The 18,336-nt window shown below is 37.2% G+C and overlaps 2 protein-coding genes across 2 annotated transcripts in view; one reads left to right on the top strand and one right to left on the bottom strand.

Annotated features, from left to right (window-relative positions):
• LOC139722991 (carbamoyl-phosphate synthase [ammonia], mitochondrial-like) overlaps positions 1-18,336 on the top strand; it is an 88,303-nt gene that overhangs the window by 43,179 nt on the left and 26,788 nt on the right. The gene's annotated exons all lie outside the window — the stretch shown is intronic.
• LOC139722986 (toll-like receptor 4) lies at positions 11,397-13,167 on the bottom strand. Its single transcript, XM_071634265.1, has one exon. The coding sequence runs from the start codon at positions 13,035-13,037 to the stop codon at positions 11,397-11,399; it is 1,641 nt and encodes a 546-aa protein (XP_071490366.1). The 5' UTR covers positions 13,038-13,167.

Raw genomic sequence — 18,336 nt, 5'->3', positions numbered from 1 at the left:
TGGGTCATGTGATCGATTGTGAATGAGTACTCGTTGCTCAGATTAGGTTGGCAGACAGCTCCTCCATTTTGACACAGCAATTCGAAGGAGTGCACCCTCTAGTGTTATAAAGTATACAGTTTGTTTGTGATCAACCCACTCGACAACAGCCTATTTAAAGAAGCAATTTCCCATGTTCAATTCTTACACTTTCGGTTTTCTCTACCACTCCTTTTCTTTAGCTGAATGAATGAATTTTCTCTAGTTTGTAATTACACTTGTACCACAGGCCACATGCCGGAAGGACCACTGCTCTGATGCCAGCGTATGAAGCAAATCATAGAATGTTTCCAAAATATTTCCTTGTCCCATTGTCCTTTGTTGCTCGTAGCTGTGAATATCCCATTCCAATTTTTCTTCAGTGAAAGGTTTCTCAGCCTCTTTTCCTTTAGCATATATGCAGTAAATATATTTTGTACCAATCCACAACTATTTTCTTTTCCTGCATCAGTGAATGGTGTATTTTTCATATTTATATGCTTTTTTTAAAGATTATGTGGGATTATATTTTGTATCATATTTATGTTCACTTGTGCATCAACTCATGTACACTTTTTGTGATACTAAGGAGGATTTTACACAGATTGATATATTTTCTTTAGATTGTTTTGAATACACATGTTTTGTTTAATCCTTCATATACTGTACATACACATGTATTTTTGCAAGTTCGTTAAGTAAATGTATTGATGGAAATGGGTTAAGATTGTATTGTACTCTACTAAAAGTTTTTTTTTAAACACTATACATGTAAGCCTAGAGTAACATGCACTTTAATTGCATACAGAAGAAATCTACTTTGTGTGATATTATTCCAAATAAGTACACAAATTTATAGTTCTGATATGTGGTGATTCTGTGCCATGCAGGCATTTAAAAGAAAATGAAATATATTGCTGATTAAAATATAATCAATTTAATTGCTTTCATCTCTTTTCTTTGTTGCATTGCTTTAAGATTTCATCAATTTTCATCAATTTCATTTGAAAGTATGGACAATGAAATACAAATATGGTAGTACACAGTATGGCTATTTCTTTTCCACACATTGCATTACACTTCAAAATATATTCACTATGTGTCAGAAGTATCCTTCAGCATACCGTATTACATGTACAATGTAATCTCCATATCCCAAAAACACAATACATAACTGACAGGATCAGTAAATACTGCTATAAAACAACTTGCATACATTTTGGTGAACACTGAACAGTTAATATCACCAGCCATACCGGTATTTTTTTAAAAAATGGATGTCGGTAAAAACAATTAATGAAGCACTTAAAGAAATGTCCTCATGGAGTTGATGAGATTGAGAGCTGCCAGACAGTGGCATGATTAACAACAATCTCAGAAGCTTCTTGCCGTCTTCAGCAAAACTGCATGTTTCTTGTCAAAATTTGAAGAAACTAAAACTTTGAACTATGAGGTTGCTCAGAATACGAATCACAGGATTTGGCAATCAAAATCCATTCGTGGGTACGTACTGGGCCAACAAGGACAAGTTGGATCAGCAGAAAAAAAAAATGGGTCGGTGTGAAGCCATGATGATAATGATGGATGATAATTATCATTATTATTGCAATTGTAGATTTATATTGCTCAGTTTTACAGGATTATACTCAACTGTGCATACCAATGCACTCAAAATAAGTGAGAAAATTGATTATGAACTGAATCTGAAATGGAATTCTGACGATACCAGAAAGTCTTATGTAAAAATTATGATAGCAAACTGCATGGTTCTAAATATATACAATTGCAAATGAATTGATGCATTATATCTTACAAAATAAAGTACAAACACATGTCTAGAAGTGCATGAATATATTCATCATTTTGTGTGCCTTGCAATGGTTGGTAATTAATATTTCCATGGGTCGACTACACATAGGCATTCATCGTTCATTTACCTGTTGAGAATGCTCTGATTTTGCTACAACACGCCTTTCCCATGGACACTTGCACGAGTAGTCTTCAATGGGTTAATTCATTAACTATGCTCCTGTTTCTATCAAAAGTATCACAGTCACATTTCAAACATTCTTTACAGCTTTGCTGTCACTATTACTGCCGACAACCAGCCTGGATTTAAAAGCAAACAAACAACAAAACAAATAAAACAGGAAGGTGCTTTGAAAAATCTAATAACTACTTCCCCAGAACATATTATGTACTTTTAAATCCAGAAACATGCAAGTACAATTGTAGTATATGATGGGGAATCATTGCTCAAGCAATTTTATTTGCAAAATGCAGTACTTTACAAATGTTTTGGCAGGTGAACTGTCCTTCTATTTTTTTTCTAAGTTTTTGCACATTGTTTCAGAGTTATCATGGACAGTAATAATAGACAACATGTACGTGTATGTCTTACCATTAAGCAATGTTACATGTGTGTCCACAAGTGTCCACTTCAGCAACTGTTATTTTTGTGACACAAAATTTTTCATGTTTTGGAGTTTGCTGCTCCCCATTAGTGGTGTATATTCAAGGGCAGATGAGTTTGAGAAGTCACCTCAACCATAAGGAATTGTGTGTTGTTGTTTTTTTCAGTGACCATGCCTGATTACACAATCATCATTGTTTAAACATCTGAATGTACTTATTAAGAAGTCAGATGTAAAAATGATTTGACTGATTGGTTGAATGCTTATTATTTTCTTCTCTAAATAATGTATCTTGTCTGATTAATAGTATTTTGTCTTTTGTTACTGAAGCTTTACATTCAATTACCAGAAAAGGTTCCTTTGTTGTAGTGGTCAAATCAAAATGATCAATATAATAATAGTAGCAAGAGGCCAAAATTTTTTTGATTTTCTTATCTGAGTTAGATTGGAAGAGCATGATTGATCTGTGGATTTGACCGCATGCACTTCTCAAAGTAGGCCCAGAACAAATCCTGACCGTCATGGTCCTCAGTCCAGAGCAGGTTAGGCCTGTCTCTACTCAGAAAGAGTCTTACCAGGTATGGCAACCGCTCATCTGGTATGTCCTCCAAAAATACCAGGATGACTTTGTCAAGTCCTGTTTCATTCACATGCTCCAGAGCCACTCTGACCTTGGTGATGAACCAGGCATCATCAGCACAGTGGTTGCTTAGCAGCAGGACAGTCTTGTAGCTGTTGTCGATGATGTGGTAGACAGCGTCAATGTAATACATTGTAGCCCTGAAAGCTTCATCGCCATAGGCAACCCGTTGGAGATGCGGTATCCTCTGTTCCAATGCGGGTTTCAGGACACCATGAACCCATTCATCATCATTATCATGGCACATGATGTTGAGCTGATACTCATAGTCATCTGCCTGTAGGTCTTCTTCTTGTTGATGATAACCCAAGACAAAAAGCTTAAGCAGGAAGATCTTGTAGTTCAGCCACCAGCGTTTCCTGTAAATCACAAGTCCCAGGACAGTAACTGTGACACCAGCAAACATGAGACCAGATATAAGTGGTGTGTTGATTCCACAAAAGTCGCCTGGATGGAATGCTTCAAGTGGAAGATTCACAAGTTGTTTGAAGGAAGTCTGTAAACATTGGGTTTCATTTCCTGGAGAGGTATCAACATTGGTCATTTGGAGCCAGTTTCGGAACCATGCCAAGCTGCAGTCACAAGTTAAAGGATTCTGGGAGATATCAAGACGCACAAGGGTCTCAGGGATATATGTGTTTGCAGAAATTGTAGAGAGATGATTTGAGTGAAGGTACAAATGTGTGAGATTCGGCGTGTCAGTGAGTAGATTTTTGTCAAGCACAGTCAGCATATTCACCTGCAGAAGAAGTTCCTGTAGGATTCCCAGTCCTTCAAAAGACTTTGGATAGATTGTCTGGATCTGGTTTGAATATAGCTGTAGTCGTCTTAGGGATGATAAATGAGTGAAAATGCCTGGAGTTAAAATGGCGATTTGGCATTTGCTTAAGTCAAGACATTCAAGTTCTTGTAATGGTTTGAACACCCAAGGGAACTTGTGTAGATTTGCCAAGTTATTGCTCCATAGAATGAGGGATTTTAGTGATACCAACCCAGAGAAGTTGAATTTTGATGCACACTTACCAAGTCTGTGATGCTGAACTTGGCATCTGACATGATTAGTTTTTTCACAGAGCTTGCATTTGTGAACTGACCCAATGAGGGAAGGAGAATGGTTGTTTTATCGAAGTTTAGATAATTGAGGTTTCTCAATTTTGCAAAGGCACCATTTAGTGTAAGGTACCTTTGATAAGACAGATTGATAGATTTCAAAGCAGTGAGCCTGGTAAATGTATCTTCAGCAATATGGTTGATTTTGTTTCCTCGCAAGATAACTTCACGCAAGCGGGGCATTCCTGCAAATGCATGTGCATTCAAAGACGGTAATTGGTTGCTTTCCATGCTCAATGAGTGCAATGGACCAAGATCCCATGGTCCCGCAATGTTTTCTATACTGTTTGAGAAAAGGTTCAAGACTTGTAGAGAGGGAATGCCATGAAACACAAGTGGGTCCAAACTGGTAATCCCATTTTTGGCCAGCAAGAGTTTCTGTAGCTTCTTTGTACAGGCGAACGCACGAAGAGGCAATTGTGAAAGTTTATTCCTATCCAAATTCAAGTAGATGAGCGAATTTAGTCCACAGAAGGATTCATTAGTGATTGAGATTAACCTGTTGCTCTCAAGGTCCAAATAACGAAGGTTGCAAAAGCCCCAAAATGCATTGCTTTGTATCTGAGAGAGTCTGTTTAGCCTCAGATTAATGCCTGTCACACGAGGAAAGTCCAGATGTTGGCCCTTTTGTGTGAGGGGAGAAATAGTTTGAATGTTTGCACTTGTTAGCCACATTTGCTTGATGGTATAGTTTCCCATGAATGCTCTCATGTCAAATGTGAGGAGGTTTGTGTTGTTCAGATTGAGGTTTTGCAGGTGGCGAAACTGGGTGAAGAGTTCTTTGGGAAGTGCTGACAGATTGTTGTAGCCAAGAGTGAGGGCAAAGATGGAACAGTTTCCCAGAGGAGCAAAACTTTCTTGCCAAAGATGTGAAATTGTGTTGTTGGTGAGATTAATTTGCTCTAGGCGCCGGCAGGAAGAGAACTGAGCAAAACTGATGTTTGTGATCAGGTTGTGTCTGAGGAAGATGTACTTCAAGGCTCTAATGGACCCAAGAGCATTGTTCGGGATTTCTGTCAATCCATTATGGGATAGATCAAGGAGGGAGAGATGGCGATTCTGATGAAAGAGAGCATCTGGGAGTCGACTGATGTTGTTGGAACTCAAATCAAGCACTCTCAAGTCTTGAAGTGGATCAAAAGATCTCCCCTCGATCACTTTTAGGATATTCCACTGCAAGAGCAGGATTTCAATCTTTCCGTATGAAGCGAATGAACCATCGATGATGGTTGCAATGTTGTTGTATGATAAGTCAAGCTTGTTGAGGTTGTCTGGAAGATTCTGAGGGACAGCGGAGAGATTGAGGTGAGAGCAGTCTGCTTGCAGTGAGCCATCCAGTCCGGAGATAGAACACATGAGAGGAGATGGAGTTGGTGATTGCTGCCAGTGGCCCGCACAACATGATAAAGTCATCAGCACATTCAAGAGCGGGAGAACAGTACTTCCAGCCATTTTGGTTTGCAGCGAACTGATCCACTGTATATTTGCAATGCTGTGTACACTCTTTTAATGTCTATTGGAACATTCTATATGACTGCATTCATGAGCATTCCTTTGTGCAAACCTTTCGATTCTATTCTTTTGTACTGCTCCTTTTCAAACAAAGGTACTGCCCATATCAAATTTTGTTTCCGTTGGTGACTGATGGATGGAAAGAAAGGTGCAGTCATGTGTTGTGCACTTCCCATATATCTACTTGTCATTTTTCTGCAGTAATGGATCTGTAATTTCTCAATCATATGTTGACATTTATCAATTTACTGCCATCTGAAAGATATTGTTGAAATGTGTTTATTGAAGGATGGAATAACATATGTTCCTAATGGTCATGAATATACTTGAAACATCAGGCAAAACAGAGCAAAAACTGACATTTAAAGAAAATAAAAATAATAAAGTGCGGTCACTCAAACCTGTGAAAATATTGTAACGGCGACCTATATTTGTCAAAGATGGGCAGAATATAATTCCAATTCTGTAAATGTCCCAAAATAAAGTCCCGCTATACAATTGTATGTTAAAGTTCATTGTCGAAGGATGCCGAGGGACACATAGAAATTACTGGTGTCAGGCAGAGATCACGGTCTAAGAAGTTTATTATGGAGAATCACTCGAACACATTTACAAGGATGGATTGTGAGGATGTCTCGCCAGGCATGAGAGGTGCGGTGCGATGAAAGACTTAGACTAATTAATACAAAAAGCTAACATGACTGAAGACCGTTTCTGGAACTGGTTGACTACTCTCTCACTGTTCAAACACAGGTTTCACTCTTAGCGGACACATTCTCCACTCCATCTCCTCTAGGTCAAATTCTTCTGAGATAAGCACAAAGTCTGTCTTATATACCGCAGTCTATTAACAAGCTCCTCTTGTTCGAGAGAGATAGAGAGGACCAGTCATGAAAGTCACGAGAAAGATGTTTATCGCGCTGCGAAGAATATAGGAGAAGGACGTCTTTGAGCGCATAGATGAAGAGCTGAAAGTCATAGGCAAGGAGAGGATGAAAAGACAGGAGAAAGTCAAGATAGGAAGCAAGCACAAAGGGCTGAAGGACAGTGAAAATCAGGGGGACAGGGAGCAAACTGAAAAGCAGTGAGGGACAAGGGCAAGGGCGAGGACTCTGAAAGTCAGGGCAACGTTGAACTGCGGATAGCAAGGCAAGAGTTCTTAAAGACGAGGCAAAGTCAAGTGAGAAGGGACAAAGCGAAAGTACTGAAGGTGAAAGCAAAGTCAGAGCAAGGGAGGCACAGAATGACATGTGAAGGTCAGAAGAACAAAGAAGATGGGCAAAGAGAGTACTCCGCTGTATGAAAAGCAATTGGGATTGGGCTTGCTAAACTAGTAATTTGCAATAGCGCTAGCGAGACATCCTTTACATAGACTTGTACAATAATCATGGAAACAATGAAAAACAAGTAATGTTATGATATTACATCAAACATCTTAACCAAAATGCGTGACAATATGTACTGACTCACAGGTATCAACTATGAGGTATCGCAGTAATTTCAGCAAATTATTTGGGCCTCCCCCGGGATGACCCGCAAGGCCACAACCTGACCACCCTGCTGTTGTCTAAAAGAGGTTGGTGATATGTTGCCCAGTTTAAGCTCATTAAGCACTATATTAAAGAAAGTGTCACTACAAGGACTTGAAATATAGCATGATTGTGTTGTGAATATGTCGCCCACTTTGTAGCATTAAGCACTATAAAGTGGAAAGTGTCACTATAATGACTTGAAAATACGTAGCATTTCTCATGAATTTTTCTTGTACCATCTAGCCATTTTGCTCATGACTGTGAATGAGGAACTGCTAGTTGGTTATACACCCCCCCCCCCCCCCCCCCCACAACTCCTTGGGAATTTTCATCAAGGACATTTTATTCTGGAAATACAATGTATGGATCAAAATGATAAACTGCCTGACTTCCCCAATGCAGGACCGAATTTGCAGTCACGACATCCTTCCTCTTCATTCAGCTTTCAGTTTTGAGCAGCCAAGACAAACACTGTTTTGGGAGTTGTTGGCTTTTTGTGTAAAAGAGGACTTTGATATATTTGTGATTTAAGTCTCAAATATATATCAGCATACATGTACGGTAATAGAGATGTTTCTAGCACTGAAATGTTAGAATGTCATATTCTTAATGTTTCATCATAGAGATGATGTTTTATAGTCTTTTTTTTTTTTCCAAAAAGCTTTTTTTTTTTTGAAGAAATAGAAGCAGGTATGCGTAAAATTCATTCTATTTCATTGCATGTTATATTTCCCTATCCAAATGAGGTACAAGATTACAGTGCACTCCCGTTACAACGAACACGGTTATAACGAAATTTCGTTATAACGAAGTAAAACTTCTGGTCCCAAAATTAACACCATTAAAGCCTATGGTACAAAATTCGCTTATAACGAACACGGTTATAACGAAATTTTCGTTATAACGAAGTCTTTTCCGAGTGCCACTGACAAAGAAAAACAAAAGAATGTGCTCCGTTATAACGAAATGCGAATTGCTTTCGAAAATACATAGCAGAAAAAGCATTTACAGTGTCTCTACATGGCGAATGCTTCACATCACTGTGTGTTCGCTCCTTGTGTCACGTACAGTTTCTGAGGGGAACTTGCATTAAATATTGTAATACAATAATCCCATCCCATTTCACATAGCTTTATAGTGAATGATGAGTATTCAGCAAACAGATGCGTGGTTTCCTTGTTTTTCGTTATATATTGTCTTTGTTCGGTTATAACGAAATTTCGTTATAACGAAAGAAAACTGCCGGTCCCGAGCATTTCGTTATACCGGGAGTGCACTGTATTGCAAAGTAACTTGATGACTTGTACAAGAATGTGAATTGGCATAAAGCATGCACTCAAATACAATTGTGATTGCTGCATTCTTTCACTTCGCATGTATGAAGGTGAACTTTTCCTTTGAGTATCAAGTAATTTTGTAGGTCAATTAGACTCCCTTTTGCTCAATAAAACCACTTTTCTTTCAATTTTTGTGTCACCCACTGTAAGGTTGCTCATTATCAAGCCTAGGTAATTGAACTAGTGATGATTGCTGATACTCAACTCATTTCATCACGTAGAGCAGCCAGTAACACTCTTCAAAGAGCTTAATGATCTAGTCATGGTACAAGGTGTATCGCTATACTCATTTTACTAAGTGGTGCATACAGGTGTTGACTATGAACATGAGGAATGTAACCCAATTATTCCATATCAATTTTAAATCTCCACAATTGCATTACACCATTACCAAATCTATGATAGATATTCCAATGAGATCTTTTCTAAGGAAATAAACCACCAGACTTGTTCCCTATGATAACTTGAAAAAGCGTGGCACTGCATACTTAACAAAATTTTCCTTCAGAAGTAAATTAGTGAAATGATATGATACATTTCAGTGCTGAAAATATACTGAAATACTTGGTAATGACTCATTCTCTGACAACTTATACAGCAAACACAAGTTTTACAGTGTGCAGAGATTAAATATTGCTGCAAGGTTAGTAATAAGTTTGTGTGTGTCCCCAAACATTTGTGTCCATGAAATGGAAGAACGAGGAAGTGTAAAACAAGGGAAACTTTTAGAAGTCACGTACAATGTATTTGATTTTTCTTTCAAAGTGGTACAAGTTTCCGATAAATTCAAATAAGAACAGAAAATCTGGCAGAGAGTTAGCTGAAATGTCACTTAATCATGTCACAGTTAATCAAATTATGTGCTGGACATATGGTGCTTCAGCTCTGTGCTATTATCGTGTTCTCTTTCAGCAAAATTACCTTCATCTCCTGCAGCAGAACCATTCATAGTATCAGATATTATTAATTAAGCCCAGGTATTGCATTTCCAATCAAATTCACATTCTATTTCTAAGGAACAAAAAATCATTACATTCCATTTTTTAAAAGAGAATTTGAAATTCTGACATCTAGGTTGACAAAAAGTGGCACCTAACCATGAAACAGGGCTACTACATGTGTGTTCTCATGTAAAACATTTGCAGATACACATTTTGTCTTTAACCAATAGTCAACCACAGTGCTATCAAGCTTTGGCTGGCCTTAAAAACATCCAAGAGTCAGAGGAATTATTTTGAGAATATCTGAATCATTTTACAGGAACTAAATTCTTCAGAATTACAAGTTATATTGATTGCCTTTCATATTCCACGACTGTAAAAATGCATATTTGATTTGTTTCTGAAAGGGATTTTTCTTTTGATGGGACAATTCCTGATAGTAAATTTTTATCCTGAATAGAAAGAATTTAACATTTCACAAATACAACAATGAACATTTTATCAAAGTCCAAAAAAATAAATTGGAAGTTTTGACAAATAATTTCCCTTGCAGAGGTTTTTGGACATGATCAGTGGAAAATTTGTGAAGTGATGACATAATCGGCTCATTCATTTTATTCATATCAACTGTTTTACTAATCTAGTATATCTGTACAAAGTTCATAAATTCCTTCTTTTGATCAAATGTGAATAAAATTGCTATTATTCTGCTGGCAATCATCTTTCAGTAAAAATAATCATTTTTTTCACTCATTCAAAATTATCGTATTATTCAGTTTTAGAAAGATTTCTGCCGATTAAATGACTGATTATAATGCCTAGATCATTTCATTCCCCTGTGGACAAGTGACAATGATGTAAAGAATAGCGAGCTTTAGATCTGAAATGCGAATGCTTACAGACGATGCAACCTACCGGGTAGGAAAACAGAAACTGCTGTCTCATGCATGTGCAGAACACAATTTAATGCCTGGTACCTAGCGTTGTCGTAGCATTCGCGTCATAGGTCTGAAGCGGTCTAAAGCGTGCTAATTATACAATCACAGTTCTAGCATCACCAAAATAAAGCATATCTTTTACAAACAATATTGGTGTGGCAGAGTGGAGTGGAGTGGAGTGGAGTTGCTCTTTACATTTCATATCACAGCCATAACATAAAAATATACTTTTCACCTGCCATGATGCCTGATTTTCTAGGAAAGTAAAGTTAATATACTCATTTCCAAGAAGTGGAGGATATGTACAAGGTGGCTGTGACTAAATAGTATGATATATACAAACATTAAAACATGTGAATGTATATCCAATGTTGAAATTGTTATATAGAAATGAGCATACATGTAGAAACTAATCAATATACTGGTTTTGTAGAATTTTTTATGGTGTAGAAATTTTTGTTCATTTCACACAACCAGAAGCTAGCACAAAAATAAAAGCATGCATTTTTTTTGCACACCTTATATTCCAGTAAGTAGTATCCCAATTCCGTATAATTAAAACAAGCAAACTTCATCTTTACTATTAGCTGGGTGCAACAAATTCTTTACACAAAAATATCCACTCTTTACTGTACCAAGAAATACATGATTGACTGAATAATCAAGATATACGTACATGAAAGCAATTTTGTTGTAAAAAGATAAGTCTGAAGTAAAAATAATGATAGCAAAATCTCTTGATTTGTAGAATTATGAGTGTGATGAATAATTGTTAAATTTAGATTTTGAAACTAAAATAGGTATTCTGTGTGCTTTTTTTAATAGTGGCTGATTGATACAATGTAGTTTCTAAGGATTTTGAAATCCACGCTCACATTGTCGATATCAAATTACAATAATTGTTACAACTATGCAGTAGCAAGGGACCTCAACATTCTGATTCTTTCATCCCAGTTAGATTGGAAGAGCATGATTAATCTGTGGATTTGACCGCATGCACTTCTCAAAGTAGGCCCAGAACAAATCCTGACCATCGGGGTTCTCAGTCCAGAGCAGGTTAGGCCTGTCTCTGCTCAGAAAGAGTCTTACCAGGTAAGGCAACCGCTCATCTGGTATGTCCTCCAAAAATACCAGTATGACTTTGTCAAGTCCTGTTTCATTCACATGCTCCAGAGCCACTCTGACCTTGGTGATGAACCAGGCATTATCAGCACAGTGGTTGCTATTAACGAAGAGGACAGTCTTGTAGCTGTTCTCGATTATGTGGTGGACAGCATCGATGTAATACATTGTAGCTCTAAAAGCTTCATCACCATAGGCAACCCGTTGGAGATGCGGCATCCTCTCTTCCAGTGCAGGTTGGAGGACACCATGAACCCAGTCATCATCATCATCATGGCACATGATGTTGAGCTGATACTCATAATCATCTGCCTGTAGGTCTTCTTCCTCTTGTTGCTCATAACCCAAGACAAAAAGCTTTAGCAGGAAGATCTTGTAGTTCAGCCACCAGCGTTTCCTGTAAATCAATAGTCCCAGGAAGATAACTAAGACACCAGCAAACATGAGACCAGATATAAGTGGTGTGTTGATTCCACAAAAGTCGCCTGGATGGAATGCTTCAAGTGGAAGATTCACAAGTTGTTTGAAAGAAGTCTGTGAACACATGGTTTGATTACTGGGGGAGGTGTTAACGTTGGTTGTGTAAAGCCAGTTTCGGAACCATGCCAAGCTGCAGTCACAAGTGAAAGGATTGTGGGAGATATCAAGGCGCACAAGAGTCTGTGGCATAAATGTGTTTGCAGAAATTGCAGTGAGATGATTTGTGTGAAGGTACAATCGGGTGAGATTTGGCGTGTCAGTGAATAGATTCTTGTCAAACAGAGTTATCATGTTCACTTGCAGAAGCAGTTCCTGTAGGAATTCCAGTCTTTCAAATGAGTGTGGATAGATTGTTTGGATCTCATTTGAATATAGCTTTAGATGTCTTAGGGATGATACGTGAGAGAAAATGCCTGGTGTTATAATGGAGAGATGACATTGGCTTAAGTCCAGTATTTCAAGCACTTTTAGTGGTTTGAACACCCAAGGGAACTTGTGCAGATTTGCAAAGTTATTTCCCCATAAATTGAGGGATTTTAGTGATGCCAACCCAGAGAAGACAGTTAAATTTTGATGCACTCTTACCAAGTCCTTGATACTCAACTTGGCATTTGACATGACTAGTGTTTTCACAGAGCTTGCATTTGTGAACTGATGCAGTGATGGAAGGAGAATCCGTGTTTTCTCTAAATTCAGGTAGGTGAGGTTTCTTAGTCTTGTAAAAGCACCATGTAGTGTAAGGTACACTTGATAAGACAGGTCGATATATTTTAGAGAAGTGAACCTGAGAAATGTATCTTCAGCAATGGTATTGATCTGGTTTCCTTTCAAGACAAGTTTATGCAAGCTGGGCATTCCTGCAAATGTGTGTTCACTCAAAGACAGTAGCCTGTTGCTTTCCATGTTCAGCGTATGCAAGGAACTCAAATCCCATGGTCCTTCAATGTTGTCTATATTGTTTGAGAAAAGGTCCAAGACTTGCAGGGAAGGCATGCCATGAAATACAAGGGAGTCCAATACTGCAATTCCATTTTTGGACAGCAAGAGAGTTTGTAGCCTCTTTGTACAGGCAAATGCATGAAGAGGCAAGTGTGATAGTTTATTCCTTGCCAGATCCAAGTAGATGAGGGAATTCAGTCCACAAAATGAGGTATTAGTGATTGACTTTAACCTGTTGCGCTCAAGGTCCAAGTAGCGCAGGTTATTGAACCCAAAAAATGCATTGCTTTGAATTTGCGAGAGTTTGTTTAACCTCAGACTAATTGCATTCAAATGAGGAAAGTCTAGATTTTGGCAATTGTGTGTGAGAGGGAGTAACATGTGAAGGTTTGCATTGGTGATCCATATTTGCTTGATGGTATAGTTCCCCATGAAAGCTCTCATGTCAAATGCAAGGAGATTGGTATAGTCCAGATTGAGATCTTCCAGATGGCGAAAATTGGAGAAGAGTTCTTTGGGAAGTTGGGAGAGATTGTTGTTGTTCAGTTTGAAGTGCTTGATGGAACAGTCTCCAAGAGCAGCAAAACTCGCTTGGTGAAGTTGCGTGATCTTGTTGTGGGAGAGATCAATTTTTAAAAGCTGTTTGCAGGAAGAGAACTGAGTGAAACTGATGTTTGTGATCAGGTTGTGGCTGAGGGAGATGTTCTCTAATGCTCTAATTGAACCAAGAGCATTATTTCGGATCTCAGTTAGTCTGTTTTGAGACAGATTGAGGAATTGAGAGACGAAAGTTCTTCTGAAAGAGAGCGTCTGGGAGTCGATTGACGTCGTTAGAATTCAAATCAAGCACTCTCAAGTCTTGAAGTTGGTCAAAAGATCTCTCCTCGATCACTTTCAAGGTATTCCACTGCAAAAGAAGGATTTGGATCTTTCCATATGAAGCAAATGAAACATTGGTGATGGTTACAATGCTGTTGTATGATAAGTCTAGCTTGTTGAGGTTGTCTGGAAGTCTCTGAGGGACAGCGGAGAGATTTAGGTGAGAGCAGTGTGCTTGCAGTGAGCCATCCAGTCCAGAGGTGGAGCATGTGAGAGGGGACGGAGATGGAGTTTGTTCCAAGATGTCTGCACAACATGACAAAGTCAGCAGCATGCTCAAAAAAAAGACAACAGTACCTCCAGCCATTATGGCTTGCAGTAAAGTAATTGACTCTATCTTTGCTGTACTGTGTGCACTCATTTTGTGTCTGCTGGAGCAATCCACAATGTGTGCCCCTGAGTGGGCAAGAGTGAGCAGTTTGCTGTGTTCATTCCTTTCATTTTTTTTTTTTTCACTGCATTGTTTCTAAATAGTGTAATGAACTTTTAATATCTAGTTCTTATTGCCAATAGCTACATCCAAGAATTGCTATTTAGTTTCACTTAAATGACTGCTTGAAAGGAAGATGAGCGCAAATATGTCTAATACTTTTGTTATTGCAGCCGTTATTAATCATTGATTGCTCAGTCATGGGTTGATTTCATTTCATGTAGAGCTCTCTTTGAAGAGGTTGGTGATATTTGTCCAGTTTGTAGTCTGAAACACTATATTTAAAATACTGGGACTACATAAAGTATTTATCAATAGGTGAAATGAGGGAAGTTTTAATACCGTGTGCCATTAAATTTCCTTGTCCCATTGTGTCATTTATCTAATGGCTGGGAAACAGGAAGTAATCTCTCTCTGTTTGTCATTCAAGGCCTTTTGCCTCCCAAGGAATTTATCATTAGGGTCATGTTCTTCACGAAAGATGGATCAAAATATAAACTGCCTGACTTCCCATTTCAGGAGAGAGTCATAACATCCTTCCGCTTCATTCAGGACTCAGTTTTGTGTGCTCGAGACAAACACTATCTTTGGAAGTTGTTGGGTTCTCCATCTGTAAGATGAACATTGTTCTTCCTGATTTAATAGTCTCTCAAATCAGTGTACATATACAGTATTCATATGTGACGGACGACAGTGGTTCCAGGCAAAAGTCTGGAAAATTGTCAGATTCATTTTTCATGATTCACATTTGCCCATTTTCTAAGCTTTGCCTTAGTTGAAAATGTTCATTTTCACTCGTTTTAGAGTGAAAGATTTTGGAGTGATCCCTGAGGTCACTCCAAAATGAGTGAAAATGAACATTTTCACTCAAAATTCACTCCAATTTCACTCTAAATTCACTCTTTTTTGTATTCACTCTTTTAAGAGTGAATATTTTAACTCGATTTTTTTTTTAGAGACTACATGTATTGTAATAGAGATATTTTTAGCACTGAAATGTTAGAACATCATATTCTTAATGTTTCATAGAGATGATGTAGTATTTTTTTTTCCAAAAAGCTTTCATTTTTTTTTGAAGGAATAGAAGCAAGTATACATAAAATTCATTCTATTTCATTTCATGTTATATTTCCCTATCCAAATGATACAAGATTATTGCAAAGTAACTTGACGACTTGTACAAGAATGTGAACTGGCATAAAGCATGCCCTCAAATACAATTATAGTATTATATTGCTGCATTCTTTCACTTTACATGTATGTAGGTGAACTTGTCGTTTGAGTATCAAGTACTTTTGTAGGTCAATTAGACTCCCTTTTGCTTTTTTGAAACCACTTTTCTTTTGGTTTTTGTGTCTCCTAATGTAAGGTTGCTCATTATCAAGCCTAGGTGATTGAACTAGTAATGATTGCTGATACTCAACTCATTTCATCACATAGAGTAGCCAGTAACACTCTTCAAAGAGCTTAATGATCTAGTCATGGTACAAGGTGTATCGCTATACTCATTTTACTAAGTGGTGCATACAGGTGTTGACTATGAACATGAGGAATGTAACCCAATTATTCCATATCAATATTGAATCTACACAATCGCATTGCGCTATTACCAAATCTATGATAGATCATTCCAATGAGATCTATTCTATGGAAAAAAAAAACCACCAGACTTGTTCCCTATGATAGCTTGAAAAGTGTGGCACTGCATACTTAACAAAATTTTCTTACAGAAGTAAATTAGTGAAATGATATGATACATTTCAGTGCTGAAAATATACTGAAATACTTGGTAATGACTCATTCTCTGACATCATACAGCAAACACAAGTTTAACAGTGTACAGAGATTAAATCTTTGCAGCAAGGTTAGTAATAAGTTTGTGTGTGTCCCCAAACATTTGTCTCCATGAAATGGAAAAACGAGGAAGTGTAAAACAAGGGGAACTTTTTGAAGTCATGTACAATGTATTTGATTTTTCTTTTAAAGTGGTACAGGTTTCCAATAAATTCAAATAAGAACAGAAAATCTGGCACAGAGTTTCAATAGCTGAAATGTCACTTAATCATGTCACAGTTAATCAGATTATGTGCTGGACAAATGGTGCTTCGGCTCTGTCCTATTATGGTGTTCTCTTTCAGCAAAATTACCTTCATCTCTTGCAGAACCATTTATAGTGTCAGATATTATTAATAAGCCCAGGCATTGCATTTCCAATCAAATCCACATTCTATTTTTAAGGAACAAAAAATCATGACATTCCATTTTTTAAAACAGAATTTGACATTTTGACACCTAGGTTGACAAAAAGAGGAACCTAACCATGAAACAGGGCTATTACATGTATGTTCTCTTGTAAAACATTTGAAGATACACATTTTTGTCTTCAACCAATAATCAACCACAGTGCTATCAGGCTTCGGCTGGCCTTAAAAACATCCGAGAGTCAAAGGAATTATTTTTGAGAGTATCTGAATCATTTTATAGGAACTAAATTCTTCAGAATTACAAGTTATATTGATTGCCTTACATATTCCACTTCTTTAAAAGCACACATTTGCTTTGTTCCTGAAAGGGATTTCTCTTTTGATGGGACAATTCCTGATCTGTAAATTTTTAGGCTGAAAAGAAAGAATTTAACATGTCACAAGTACAACAATTAACATTCTTATCAAAGTTTAAGAAAATAATTGGAAGTTTTGGCAATAAAATTTTCCTTGCAGAGGTTTTTGGACATGATCAGTGAAAAATTTGTGAAGTGATGACATAATCAGCTCATTCATTTTATTCATGTCAACTGTAATACTAAAATAGTTTATCTGTACAAAGTTCATTAATTCCTTCTTTTGATCAAATGTGAGTAAAATTGCTATTATTCTGCCAGCAATTGTCTTTCAATGAAAATAATCATTTTTTTTCACTTATTCATAATTATCCTTTAATTCAGTTTTAGAAAGATTTCTGCCCATTAAATCACTGATTAGAATGCCCATCATTTCATTCCTCTGTGGACAAGTGACAATAATGTAAAGAATAGCGAGCTTTAGATCTGAGACGCGAATGCTAAAAGACGACGCAACCTCCAGGGTAGGACAACAGAAACAGCTGTTTCGCGCATTTGCAGAACACAATTTTATGCCTGGTAACTAGCGTTGTCGTAGCAATCGCGTCATAGGTCTAAAGCAGTCTAAAGCATGCTAATTATACAATCACAGTTTTAGCATCACCAAAATAAAGCATATTTTTTACAAACAATATTGGTGTGGCAGAGTGGAGTGGAGTGGAGTTGCTCTTTACATTTCATATCACAGCCATAACATAAAAATATACTTTCCACCTGCCATGAGGCCTGATTTTCTAGGAAATTAAAGTTAATGTACTCATTTCCAAGAAGTGGAGGATATGTACAAGGTGGCTGTGACTACAAAGTATTTTATACAAACATTAAAACATGTGAATGTACATGTTGAAATTAGTATGTAGAAAAAAGCATACATGTTGAAATTAACCAATATACTTTATGTGTAAAAGTAGAATTTTTCATGGTGTAGAAATTTTTGTTTATTTCACACAACCAGAAGCTAGCACAAATGTAAAAGCATGCAATTTTTTTGCACACCTTATATTCCAGTAAGTAGTGTCCCAATTCCTTATAATTAAAACAAGCAAACTTCATCTTTACTATTAGCTGGGTGCAACAAATTCTTTACACAAAAGTATCCACTTCTTACTGTATCAAGAAATACATGATTGACTGAACAATCAAGATATATGTATATGAAAGCAATTTTGTTATAAAAATATAAGTCTGAAGTAAAAATAATGATAGCAAAGTCTCTTGATTTGTAGAATAATGAGTGTGATGAATAATTATTGGATTTAGATTTTGAAACTAAAATAGGTACTGTAAAAGTGGTTTCTTTCGCATACAGATACTTTCGCGGTTTCCATCGGTGCCAACTTTTTCGTGTGTGTTTAAATTCGCGGTCTGCAAAATCTGTGAATTCACAGTTGGCAAAAACTGTTTTATTTTGCACATGAACACCC

Source organism: Diadema antillarum, unplaced genomic scaffold, assembly GCF_040938485.1.
Source record: "Diadema antillarum isolate AM-2024a unplaced genomic scaffold, OU_Dant_1.0 scf00000179, whole genome shotgun sequence".
NCBI classification, from domain to species: domain Eukaryota; kingdom Metazoa; phylum Echinodermata; class Echinoidea; order Diadematoida; family Diadematidae; genus Diadema; species Diadema antillarum.
This window is presented reverse-complemented; position numbering and strand designations above follow the sequence as displayed.

What these genes read in the sequence shown, in the direction of transcription:
- LOC139722986 (XM_071634265.1), bottom strand. Translation starts at nt 13,037, where the DNA reads ATGCCTTCCCTGCAAGTCTTGGACCTTTTCTCAAACAATATAGACAAC.